The sequence below is a fragment of the Tachyglossus aculeatus genome, chromosome 10, assembly GCF_015852505.1.
Source record: "Tachyglossus aculeatus isolate mTacAcu1 chromosome 10, mTacAcu1.pri, whole genome shotgun sequence".
NCBI classification, from domain to species: Eukaryota; Metazoa; Chordata; class Mammalia; order Monotremata; family Tachyglossidae; genus Tachyglossus; species Tachyglossus aculeatus.
The window spans coordinates 2380403-2394279 of NC_052075.1; the positions used below are offsets into that span (position 1 = coordinate 2380403).

At 46.8% G+C, this 13877-nt stretch overlaps 1 protein-coding gene across 1 annotated transcript in view; it reads right to left on the reverse strand.

Moving 5' to 3' along the window:
* The window catches only part of KANK4 (KN motif and ankyrin repeat domains 4), a 52722-nt gene that overhangs the window by 5243 nt on the left and 33602 nt on the right, over nucleotides 1-13877 (reverse strand). The window contains exons 5-8 of the mRNA XM_038752521.1: nucleotides 12125-12337; nucleotides 9617-9704; nucleotides 6562-6781; nucleotides 4735-4877 (exon numbers count right to left, since the gene is read on the reverse strand). Coding sequence (XP_038608449.1) covers nucleotides 4735-4877; nucleotides 6562-6781; nucleotides 9617-9704; nucleotides 12125-12337 — 664 coding nt within the window. The remainder of the gene's footprint in view (nucleotides 1-4734; nucleotides 4878-6561; nucleotides 6782-9616; nucleotides 9705-12124; nucleotides 12338-13877) is intronic.

Below are 13877 nucleotides of genomic sequence, written 5' to 3' on the forward strand. Positions count from 1 at the left end.
TGGCTCAGTGGATGTTGCCAGCTTGGACTTCCCAAGCGCTTAGTACAGTGCTCTGTGCACAGTAAGTGCTCAATAAATACGATTGAATGACTGAATGAATGAATAGAAGCAGCGTGGCTCAGTGGATGCTGCCAACTTGGACTTCGCAAGCGCTTAGTACAGTGCTCTGCACACAGTAAGCTCTCAATGAATACGATTGAATGACTGACTGAATGAATGAATAGAAGCAGCGTGGCCCAGTGGATGTTGCCAGCCTGGAATTCCCAAGCGCTTAGTACAGTGCTCTGCACACAGTAAGCGCTCAATAAATACGATTGAATGACTGACTGAATGAATGAATAGAAGCAGCGTGGCCCAGTGGATGTTGCCAGCTTGGACTTCCCAAGCGCTTAGTACAGTGCTCTGCGCACAGTAAGCGCTCAATAAATGCGATTGAATGAATGACTGAATGAATGAATAGAAGCAGCGTGGCCCAGTGGATGTTACCAGCTTGGACTTCCCAAGTCCTTAGTCCAGTGCTCTGCACACAGCACTCAATAAATACGATTGAATGAATGAATGAATAGAAGCAGCGTGGCTCAGTGGGTGTTGCCAGCTTGGACTTCCCAAGCGCTTAGTACAGTGCTCTGCGCACAGTAAGCGCTCAATAAATACGATTGAATGAATGAATGAATAGAAGAAGCATGGCTCAGTGGATGTTGCCAGCTTGGACTTCCCAAGCGCTTAGTACAGTGCTCTGTGCACAGTAAGCGCTCAATAAATACGATTGAATGACTGAATGAATGAATAGAAGCAGCGTGGTCCAGTGGATGTTGCCAACTTGGACTTCCCAAGCGCTTAGTCCACTGCTCTTCACACACCACTCAATAAATACGATTGAATGAATGAATGAATAGAAGCCACGTGGCTCAGCGGATGTTGCCAACTTGGACGTCCCAAGCGCTTAGTACAGTACTCTGCGCACAGTAAGCGCTCAATAAATACGATTGAATGAATAAATGAATGAATAGAAGCAGCGTGGCCCAGTGGATGTTGCCAGCTTGGACTTCCCAAGCGCTTAGTACAGTGCTCTGCACACAGTAAGCGCTCAATAAATATGATTGAATGACTGCATGAATGAATAGAAGCAGCGTGGCCCAGTGGATGTTGCCAGCTTGGACTTCCCAAGCGCTTAGTACAGTGCTCTGCGCACAGTAAGTGCTCAATAAATTTTAGGCTGTGAGCCCACTGTTGGGTAGGGACCGTCTCTATATGTTTCCAATTTGTACTTCCCAAGCGCTTAGTCCAGTGCTCTGCACACAGTAAGTGCTCAATAAATACGATTGATTGACTACTATGATTGACCATATGTATATATGGTTGTACATATTTATTACTCTATTTATTTATTTATTTATTTATTTTACTTGTACATTTCTATCCTACTTATTTTATTTTGTTGGTATGTTTGGTTCTGTTCTCTGTCTCCCCCTTTTAGACTGTGAGCCCACTGTTGGGTAGGGACTGTCTCTATGTGATGCCAATTTGTACTTCCCAAGCGCTTAGTACAGTGCTCTGCACATAGTAAGCGCTCAATAAATACGATTGATTGATTGATTGATTGATTGACTAAATACGATTGAATGAATGAATTAATGAATAGAAGCAGCGTGGCTCAGCGGATGTTGCCAACTTGGACTACCCAAGCGCTTAGTACAGTGTTCTGCACACAGTAAGCGCTCAATAAATACGACTGAATGAATGAATGAATGAATGAATAGAAGCAGCGTGGCCCAGTGGATGTTGCCAACTTGGACTTCCCAAGCGCTTAATACAGTGCTCTGCACACAGTAAGCGCTCAATGAATACGATTGAATGAATGAATGACTGAATAGAAGCAGCGTGGTCCGGTGGATTTTGCCAGCTTCGACTTCCCAAGCGCTTAGCACAGTGCTCTATGCACAGTAAGCGCTCAATAAATACGATTGAATGACTGAATAGAATTGAATGAATGAATAGAAGCAGCGTGGCTCAGTGGGTGTTGCCAATTTGGACTTCCCAAGCGCTTAGTACAGTGCTTTGCGCACAGTAAGCGCTCAATAAATACGATTGAATGAATGAATGAATGAATGAATAGAAGCAGCGTGGTCCAGTGGATGTAGCCAACTTGGACTTCCCAAGCGCTTAGTCCACTGCTCTGCACACAGCACTCAATAAATACGATTGAATGCATGAATGAATGAATAGAAGCAGTGTGGCTCAGCGGATGTTGCCAACTTGGACTTCCCAAGCGCTTAGTACAGTGCTCTGCGCACAGTAAGTGCTCAATAAATACGATTGAATGAATGATTAGAAGCAGCATGGCTCAGCGGATGTTGCCAACTTGGACTTCCCAAGCACTTAGTCCAGTGCTCTGCACACAGTAAGCGCTCAATAAATGTGATTGAATGAATGAATGAATGAATAGAAGCATGGCTCAGTGGATGTTGCCAACTTGGACTTCCCAAGCGCTTAGTACAGTGCTCTGCACAAAGTAAGCACTCAATAAACACGATTGAATGCATGAATAGAAGCAGCGTGGCTCAGCGGATGTTGCCAACTTGTACTTCCCAAGCGCTTAGTACAGTGCTCTGCATACAGTAAGCACTCAAGAAATATGATTGAATGAATGAATACAAGGTAATCGAGTTGGACACAGTCCCTGTCTCTTCATGGAAAGAGCTCAGGCTTGGGAGTCAGAGGACGTGGGTTCTAATCCTGACTCTGCCACGTGTCTGCTAAGTGACCTCGGGCAAGTCACTTCACTTCTCTGGGCCTCAGTTCCCTCATCTGGAAAATGGGGATTAAGACTGTGAGCCCCACATGGGACAACCTGATCACCTTGTAACCTCCCCAGCGCTTAGAACAGTGCTTGGCACATAGTAAGCGTTTAATAAATGCCATAAAAAATGATTTTGGTGCTTCTCAAGCGCTTACTATGTGCCAAGCACTGTTCTAAGCAGTTAGGGTAGATACGAGGTGATCGAGTTGGACACAGTCCCACGTGGGGCTCACGGCTTCGTGGAAAGAGCTCGGGCTTGGGAGTCAGAGGACGTGGGTTCTAATCCCGGCTCCGCCACGTGTCTGCTAAGTGACCTCGGGCAAGTCACTTCACTTCTCTGGGCCTCAGTTCCCTCATCTGGAAAATGGGGATTGAGACTGTGAGCCCCCGCGGGACAATCTGATCACCTTGTGTCTACCCCAGCGCTTAGAACAGCGCTCGGTACGTAGTAAGCACTTAACAGATACCACCATCAGAAGCAGCGTGGCTCAGTGGAAAGAGCCCGGGCTTTGGAGTCAGAGGTCATGGGTTCAAATCCCGGCTCCGCCAACCGTCAGCTGGGTGACTTTGGGCAAGTCACTTCACTTCTCTGGGCCTCAGTTCCCTCATCTGTAAAATGAGGATTAAGACTGTGAGCCCCCCGAGGGACAAACTGATCACCTCGTAGCCTACCCAGTATTTAGAACAGTGCTTTGCACATAGTAAGTGCTTAATAAATGCCATTATTATTATTATTATCATTGTTATTATCATCCCTGTTTTAAAGATGAAGCAACTGAGGCACAGAGAAGTGAAGTGACTGACCCGAAGTCACACAGCAGAGCCGAGATTCCAGGCAGGTCGCTTAGACCTGAGCCCCGCTGCTTCTCACCCAGGCCCCCTCCCCATTATTTTTATCATCATCATTGTTAATATCGTCCCCATTTTAAAGCTGAGGCGACTGAGGCACAGAGAAATGAAGTGACTGAGCCGAGGTCACACAGCAGAGCCGGGATTCCAGGCAGGCCGCTTAGACCTGACCCCGCTGCTCGTCACCCAGGCCCCCGGCCCCCTCCCCAGCCTAGAGGGTCCGCGCGGCCAAGGAAGAGCAAGGATCGGATTGGGACAAAGACCCCTCGGCTGCGGCCTCCACGGGCCGGAAAGGGGCCCGGTCGGAGGCCCGAGGCCTGGCCCGCCGTGATTCCGGGAAGGAATGTTTCCGGGAAAGGCGCCGACCGCCTCGGGAATGATTGGTGAACCGTAGCTGGGATGAGGCATCTGGTTTGAATCCGGACGGGCCCGTCCTCCTCCCCTCCCGCCACAGGCTTCCCAGAGGAGCTAACGGAAACCAGATGATTTAGCTCAAATTTCATCCCTTTCTCGGGCCCGGCCGGGAAGCCCACCCTGCCCCGCTCCGTGTGCCACTTTAGGGACGGATCCTCCGCTTATCTGGGCCCGCACGGCCACCCGTGGACATCCATTCATTCATTCAATCGTATTTATTGAGCGCTTACTGTGTGCAGAGCACTGTACTAAGCGCTTGGGAAGTCCAAGTCGGCGACGTATAGAGACGGTCCCTACCCAACAGCGGGCTCACAGGCTAGAAGGGGGAGACAGACAACAGAACAAAACATGTGGACGGGGGTCAAGTCGTCAGAATAAATAGAATTACCAGCAAAGTACCATCCTTCTGAACAGCATTTTACATATCCAACTCACTTCATACTTCAAAGTGCTTCTGAGTAAGGCTACTTACTAGGTGTCCCCTTTTGTCCTGGACTTGCCCAAAGTGACTTGCCCAAAGTCACCCAGCTAAGTGGCGGAGCCGGAATTGGAACCCGTGACCTCTGACTCCCAAGCCCGGGCTCTTTCCACTGAGCCACGCTGCTCCTCGTCACCCGTCTTCCTGGGGAAACTGAGGCCCCCCAGCTCCCCCCGACCCCGTTTCCACGTACCTGAGAGGCCCGGATGTTCACGTCTCCTTCCCTCAGCAGCCTCAGGACCACGGCCGCGTCCTCCTCGGTGTCGGCTGCTGCCAGAGGGGTGATCATCACAGCCGTGTACCCGGCGTGATTCTGGAGGTCCACGTGGCACACGCCTGTGGGACCGGACAAGCCGAGAAGACGCAGTGGCACCCCCGGCCGCACCCCACATATAATAATAACAATAACAGTAATGGCATTTATCAAGCACTTCCTATGTGCAGAGCACTGTCCTAAGCGCCGGGGAGGTTACAAGGTGATCAGGTTGTCCCACGGGGGGCTCACAGTCTCCATCCCCATTTTACAGATGAGGGAACTGAGGCCCAGAGAAGCGACGTGACTTGCCCGAAGTCACCCAGCTGACAAGTGGCGGAGCCGGGATTTGAATCCATGATGATGATGATGGCATTTGTTAAGCGCTTACTATGTGCAAAGCACTGTTCTAAGCGCTGGGGAGGATAGAAGGTAATCAGATTGTCCCACATGGGGCTCACAGTCTTCATCCCCATTTTCCAGGTGAAGAATAATAATAATAATGGCATTTATTGAGCGCTTACTATGTGCAGAGCACTGTCTTAAGCGCTGGGGAGGTTACAAGGTGATCAGGTTGTCCCCACGGGGGGCTCACAGTCTTCATCCCCATTTTCCAGATGAATAATAATAATAATAATAATAATAATGGCATTTATTAAGCGCTTACTGTGTGCAAAGCACTGTCCTAAACGCCGGGGAGGTTACAAGGTGATCAGGTTGTCCCACAAAGGGCTCACAGTCTGAATCCCCATTTTACAGATGAGGGAACTGAGGCACAGAGAAGTGAAGGGACTTGCCCGAGGTCACTTAGCAGACACGTGGCAGAGCCAGGATTAGAACCCACGTCTTCTGACTCCCAAGCCCGAACTCTTTCCGGATGAAGGAACTGAGGCCCAGAGAAGTGAAGTGACCCAAGCGGGCTTGGGAATCAGAGGTCATGGGTTCAAATCCTGGCTCCGCCAGTTGTCAGCTGGGTGACTTTGGGCAGGTCACTTAACTCCTCTGGGCCTCAGTTCCCTCATCTGGAAAATGGGGGTTAAGATTGTGAGCCCCACGTGGGACAACGTGATCACCTTGTATCCTCCCCAGCGCTTAGAACAGTGCTCTGTTGGGTAGGGACCGTCTCTATATGTTGCCAACTTGGACTTCCCAAGCGCTTAGCCCAGTGCTCTGCACACAGTAAGCGCTCAATAAATATGATTGATTGATTAATTAATCAATTGATTAATTGATTAAGCACTCAATAAATACGATTGATTGATTGCTCTGCGCATAGTATAATGATAGCATTTTTTAGACTGTGAGCCCACTATTGGGTAGGGACTGTCTCTATATGTTGCCAACTTGTACTTCCCAAGCGCCTAGTACAGTGCTCTGCACACAGTAAGCGCTCAATAAATACGATTGATGATAGCATTTATTAATAATGATAGCATTTATTAAGCCCTTTCTAGCTCAACAAACACCCAAGCTATTATTATTCTTACGATAATGATCGATATTACGACGATGAGACGGCTCACCGTTGCCGTTGTCCCTTTTAGACTGTGAGCCCACTGTTGGGTAGGGCCTGTCCCTATATGTTGCCAACTTGGACTTCCCAAGCGCTTAGTCCAGTGCTCTGCACCCAGGAAGCGCTCAATAAATACGACTGATTGATTGATTGATTGATGGAGAGACGGATAACCCACTTCACCCCCAGGCGAATGCGTCTCGTTGGGTAAGTGGCTTCGCCGGGGGTCACCCGCCGGGTCGCCCGCCACCGACCTGTCTCCAGGAGACGCTCCACCACCGAGAAGTTGGAGTGGGAGACGCTGTAGTGGAGGGCCGTATTCCCGTTCCCGTCGGCCAGGTTGACGAGCATCTCCAGGGCCGCGGGGTGGACGGCCCGGCACCCCTCAAGGTAAGCGGCCACGGCGGCGGGGCTGGACGATTTCCGACCGGAGACCCTGAACCATTCTTGGCTGACGGCCTCGTAGCTCCGTCTCTGAAATGCCAACCCGGCCACGTCACCGATTGGATATATATATGTATATGTATATATGCATGTATATGTATATATGTATATATATATATATATATATATCTGTATATATGTATATTCATACATATATGCAGATATACAGATATATATACACATATATATGTATATGTATGTATACATATATGTATATGCGTATATATGTGTATGTATATATATCTGTATATATGTATATACACATACATATATACAGATACAGATATATGTACACATATATCTGTATCTGTATATATGTACATACACATACATATATACATATATACAGATACAGATATATGTGTATATATATCTGTATCTGTATATATGTATATACACATACATATATACAGATACAGATATATGTACATATATATCTGTATCTGTATATGTGTACATACACATACATATATACATATATACAGATACAGATATATGTGTATATATATCTGTATCTGTATATATGTATATACACATACATATATACACATATACAGATACATATATATGTATATATGTATATATATGTGCATATATGCATACATACATATACATATATACAGATACATATATACATACGTACACCCACATGTGTGTATATATGCATATATGTATACATACAGATATACAGATATACAGATACATATATATACACATATGTGTATATATGTATATCTGTATGTATACAGATATATATGCATGTATATGTATATATATGTATATATATATGTATCTGTATATCTGTATATGTGTATGTATACATATATGTATGTATATACATATATACAGATATAGATATACATATATATGTATGTGTAGATATGCATATATATCTGTATATGTGTATATATGTATGTATATGCATATATATATGTATATATACGTATATAATAATAATAATGTTGGCATTTGTTAAGCGCTTACCATGTGCAAAGCACTGTTCTAAGCGCTGGGGGGTTACAAGGTCATCAGGTTGTCCCACGTGGGGCTCACGGTCTTAGTCCCCATTTTCCAGATGAGGTCACTGAGCCCCAGAGAAGTGAAGTGACTTGCCCCAGGTCACTCAGCAGACACTTGGCGGAGCCGGGATTCGAACCCATGACCTCTGACTCCAAAGCCCGGGCTCTTTCCACTGAGCCGTGCTGCTTCTGTATATATGTATATATGTTTGTACATATTTATTACTCTATTTATTGATTTATTTTACTTGTACATATCTATTGTATTTATTTTATTTTGTTAGTAGGTTTGGTTTTGTTCTCTGTCTCCCCCTTTTAGACTGTGAGCCCACTGTTGGGTAGGGACCGTCTCTATATGTTGCCAACTTGGACTTCCCAAGCGCTTAGTACAGTGCTCTGCACACAGTAAGCGCTCAATAAATACGATTGATGATGATATATGTATCTATATATGTATGTATATATGTATATATATGTATATACATATATACCTGTATATATGTATATATGTTTGTACATATTTATTACTCTATTTATTTATTTATTTTACTTGTACATATCTATTCTATTTATTTTATTTTGTTAGTAGGTTTGGTTTTGTTCTCTGTCTCCCCCTTTTAGACTGTGAGCCCACTGTTGGGTAGGGACCGTCTCTATATGCTGCCAATTTGTACTTCCCAAGCGCTTAGCACAGTGCTCTGCACACAGTAATCGCTCAATAAATTCGATTGAATGAATGAGTGAATGAACAGTGGGCTCACAGTCTAAAAGGGGGAGACAGAGAACAAAACCAAACATACTAACAAAATAAAATAAATAGAATAGATATGGACAAGTAAAATAAATAAATAAATAAATAAATAAATGGAGTAATAAATATGTACAAACATATATACATATATACAGGTGCTGTGGGGAAGGGAAGGAGGTAAGAACAGTGCTTGGCACATAGTAAACACTTAACAAATCCCACACGTCGCAGCAGTGTGGCTCAGCGGAAAGAGCCGGGGCTTTGGAATCCGAGGGCATGGGTTCAAATCCCGGCTCTTTCCGCTGAGCCACGCTGTTTCTCCTTTATCCACAGAAGCAGTGTGCCTCAGTGGAAAGAGCCCGGGCTTTGGAGTCAGAGGTCATGGGTTCAAATCCCGGCTCTTTCCGCTGATCCACGCTGCTTCTCCTTTATCCACAGAAGCAGCGTGGCTCAATGGAAAGAGCCCGGTCTTTGGAGTCAGAGGTCATGGGTTCAAATCCCGGCTCTTTCCGCTGATCCACGCTGCTTCTCCTTTATCCACAGAAGCAGCGTGGCTCAATGGAAAGAGCCCGGTCTTTGGAGTCAGAGGTCATGGGTTCCAATCCCGGCTCCGCCACCTGTCAGCTGTGTGACTTTGGGCAAGTGGCTTAACTTCTCTGGGCCTCAGTTCCCTCATCTGTAAAACGGGGATTAAGGCTGTGAGCCCCCCGTGGGACAACCTGATCACCTTGTAACCTCCCCGGCGCTTAGAACAGCGCTTTGCACATAGTAAGCGCTTAATAAATGCCATTAAAGAAAAATGTATCTCTCCGGACCTCAGTTTCCTCATCTGGAGAACGGGGCCGAGATCCCCCTCCATCTTAGATGGAGATTCTGCCCAACTCGAGCCCACCACGGCGCTTAGCGCGGTGTCCGGGCCGGAGTTGGAGAAGCAGGTGATGGGGGAGACCTCCCGCCCAGTGACCCATCGCTGTGAACCTCCCTCTTTCCCCGGGCAGGCCCCGCACGGACGGTCCGGCGGTCAGCCTGGAAGTCGCTCGGCCCCCGGACACGCTAATTCCCGCGTTTCTTGTCCGGCCGGAAGGCCGCAAGTACCACGAGAGGGTCCACGCTGGTCTTCAGGTCCGCAAGATGTCTGCTCAGCAGCTGGCACCCGGACAGAAACTCTTCCGACGGCTTGGACCTATGATAATAATAATAATATAATATATAACATAACATGTAATTATAATAATGGCATTTATTAAGCGCTTACTATGGGCAAAGCGCTGTTCTAATCAATCAATCAATCATCAATCGTATTTATTGAGCGCTTACTGTGTGCAGTACTGTGTGCTTACTGTGAGCCCCTTCCTTCCTCTTCCCCTCGTCCCCCTCTCCATCCCCCCATCTTACCTCCTTCCCTTCCCCACAGCACCTGTATATATGTATATATGGTTGCACATATTTATTACTCTATTTATTTATTTATTTTACTTGTACACTTCTATCCTATTTATTTTATTTTGTTGGTATGTTTGGTTTTGTTCTCTGTCTCCCCCTTTTAGACTGTGAGCCCACTGTTGGGTAGGGACTGTCTCTATGTGTTGCCAATTTGTACTTCCCAAGCGCTTAGTACAGTGCTCTGCACATAGTAAGCGCTCAATAAATACGATTGATTGATTGATTGATTGATTGATTGCAGAGCACTGTACTAAGCGCTTGGGAAGGACAAGTGGGCAACATATAGAGACGGTCCCTACCCAACAGTGGGCTCACTGTTGGGGGAGACAGAGAACAAAACCAAACATGCTAACAAAATAAATATAACATATGTACAAGTAAAATAGAGTAATAAATATGTACAAACATATATCCATATATACAGGTGCTGTGGGGAAGGGAAGGAGGTAAGATGGGGGGGGATGGAGAGGGGGACGAGGGGGAGAGGAAGGAAGGGGCTCAGTCAGGGAAGGCCTCCTGGAGGAGGTGAGCTCTCAGTAGGGCCTTGAAGGGAGGAAGAGAGCTAGCTTGGCGGATGGGCAGAGGGAGGGCATATACAATAATAATAATAATAATAGCATTTATTAACCACTTACTATGTGCAAAGCACTGTTCTAAGTGCTAGGGAGGTTACAAGGTGATCAGGTTGTCCCTCGGGGGGCTCACAGTCTTCATCCCCATTTTACAGATGAGGTAACTGAGGCCCAGAGAAGTGAAGTGACTTGCCCAAAGTCACACAGCTGACAATGGGAAGAGCCGGGATTTGAACCCGTGACCTCTGACTCCAAAGCCCGGGCTCTTTCCACTGAGCCACGCTGCTCCTCCAAAATAATAATGATGGCATTTGTTAAGCGCTTACTATGGGCAAAGCACTGTTCTAAGCGCCGGGGAGGCTACAAGGTGATCAGGTTGTCCCACAGTGGGGGCTCACAGTCTTCATTCCCATTTTACAAATGAGGAAACCGAGGCCCAGAGAAGTGAAGTGACTTGCCCAAAGTCACACAGCTGACAATGGGAAGAGCCTGGATTTGAACCTGTGACCTCTGACTCCAAAGCCCGGGCTCTTTCCACTGAGCCACGCTGCATCTAAATGCCATTATTATTAATTCATTCATTTGATCGCATTTATTGAGCGCTTACTGTGTGCAGAGCACTGGACTGAGTGCTTGGGAAGTACAAGTTGGCAACATTCCTTCATTCATTCATTCATTCATTGGTATTTATTGAGCACTTACTGTGTGCAGAGCACTGGACTGAGTGCTTGGGAAGTACAAATTGGCAACATTCACTCATTCATTCATTCAATGGTATTTATTGAGCGCTTAATGTGTGCAGAGCACTGTATTAAGCGCTTGGGCAGTACAAGTTGGCAACATTTATTCATTCATTCAATCATTCAATCGTATTTATTGAGCGCTCACTGTGTGCAGAGCACTGCACTAAGCACTTGGGAAGTACAAGTTGGCAACATTCATTCATTCAATCGTATTTACTGAGCGCTTACTGTGTGCAGAGCACTGGACTGAGCCCTTGGGCAGTACAAGTTGGCAACATTCATTCATTCATTCAATGGTATTTATTGAGCGCTTGCTGTGTGCAGAGCACTGGACTGATGGGAAGTACAAGTTGGCAACATTCATTCATTCATTCAATGGTATTTATCGAGCGCTTACTGTGTGCAGAGCACTGTACTGAGCGCTTGGGAAGTACAAGATGGCAACATTCATTCATTCATTCATTCAATCGTATTTATTGAGCGCTCACTGTGTGCAGAGCACTGCACTAAGCACTTGGGAAGTACAAGTTGGCAGCATTCATTCATTCATTCAATCGTATTCACTAAGCGCTTACTGTGTGCAGAGCACTGTACTGAGCGCTTGGGCAGTACAAGTTGGCAACATTCATTCATTCATTCAATGGTATTTATTGAGCGCTTACTGTGTGCAGAGCACTGTACTGGTGGGAAGTACAAGTTGGCAACATTCATTTATTCATTCAATGGTATTTATTGAGCGCTTACTGTGTGCAGAGCACTGGACTGAGCGCTTGGGAAGTACAAGTTGGCAACCTATAGAGACGGTCCCTACCCAACAGCATTATTATTATTATTATTATTATTACCTCTCAGACCTGGGAGGCGTGCCGGCCGCCCAGCGGTCTCCCGATCCTCCTCTCTCCAGGCCGGGGGTCTCGGAGGGTCCCCGGGAAGTTTCGGCGGCGTCCCGCACGCTCCCCCGGTCCGGGGCCTCGCACCTCCCCTCCGCCTCGCTGTCGGAGAGGCCCTCGGCGGGGCTGTCTTCACCGCTCGTCTCTTCGCTGGAGGTGGTCTCGTACCTGGAGGAGAAGACGACCCTGGCTCACGCCCCCAGCCCCTCGCACCCGTCGCTCCTGAGGACAGTGCTCTGCACATAGTAAGCGCTCAATAAATAGGATTGATTGAGGCCGAGAGGGTGGGCTTGGGGGGGCAGAGGCGTCGCCTCCTAATTTAGTAGAGGTCCCGCCATTCATTCCCCTTCTAGACCGTGAGCCCACTGTTGGGTAGGGACCGTCTCTATACGTTGCCAGCTTGGACTTCCCAAGCGCTTAGTACAGTGCTCCGCACGCAGTAAGCGCTCAATAAATACAATTGATTGATCATTCGTTTAGAGAAGCAGCGTGGCTCAGTGGAAATCAATCAATCAATCGGATTTATTGACCGCTTACTGTATGCGGAGCACTGTACTAAGCGCTTGGGAAGCCCAAGTTGGCAACATAGAGAGACGGTCCCTACCCAACAGCGGGCTCACGGTCTAAAAGGGGGAGACAGAGAACAAAACCAAACATACTAACAAAATAAAATAAATAGGATAAATAGGTACAAGTAAAATAAATAAAGTCCGGGAAAGAGCCCGGGCTTTGGAGTCAGAGGTCATGGGTTCAAATCCCGGCTCCGCCAACCGTCAGCTGGGTGACTTTGGGCAAGCCACTTCGCCTCTCTGGGCCTCAGTTCCCTCGTCTGGAAAATGGGGATGAAGACTGTGAGCCCCCCCGTGGGACAACCTGATCTCCTTGTAACCTCCCCGGCGCTTAGAACGGTGCTTTGCACATAGTAAGCGCTTAATAAATGCCATCATTATTATTATTATTATTTTGGCACTCAGTAATAATCATCATCAATCGTATTTATTGAGCGCTTACTGTGTGCAGAGCACTGGACTAAGCGCTTGGGAAGTACAAATTGGCAACATATAGAGACAGTCCCTACCCAACAGCGGGCTCACAGTAATAATAATAATGATGGTATTGAAGAGCTCACTATGTGCCAAGCACTGTTCTAAGCGCTGGGGGAGATGGAAGGTGATCAGGTTGTCCCATGGGGGGCTCGCGGTCTTCATCCCCGTTTTACAGATGAGTTCACTGAGGCCCAGAGAAGTGAAGCGGATTGTCCAAGGTCACACAGCGGACAAGTGGTGGAGCGGGGATTAGAACCCACGTCCTCTGGTTCCCAAGCCTGGGCCCTTTCATTCATTCATTCATTCATTCATTCAATCATATTTATTGAGCGCTTACTGTGTGCAGAGCACTGTACTAAGCGCTTGGGAAGTACAAGTCTGCCACAAAAAGAGACGGTCCTTACCCAACAGCGGGCTCACAGTCTATAAGGGGGAGACAGACGACAAAACAAACCATATTAACAAAATAAAATAAATAGGATAAATATGTACAAGTAAAATAAATAGAGTATTATACATATATTCCACTAAGACATGCTGCTTCTGGTACCCAGTAGGTGCTCAGTAGGTACTCCCGCAGACGAACGGCCCCCGGGGAAAGTGCCCGCCGTCATCATCATCATCAGTCGTATTTATTGAGCGCTTACTATGTGCAGAGCACT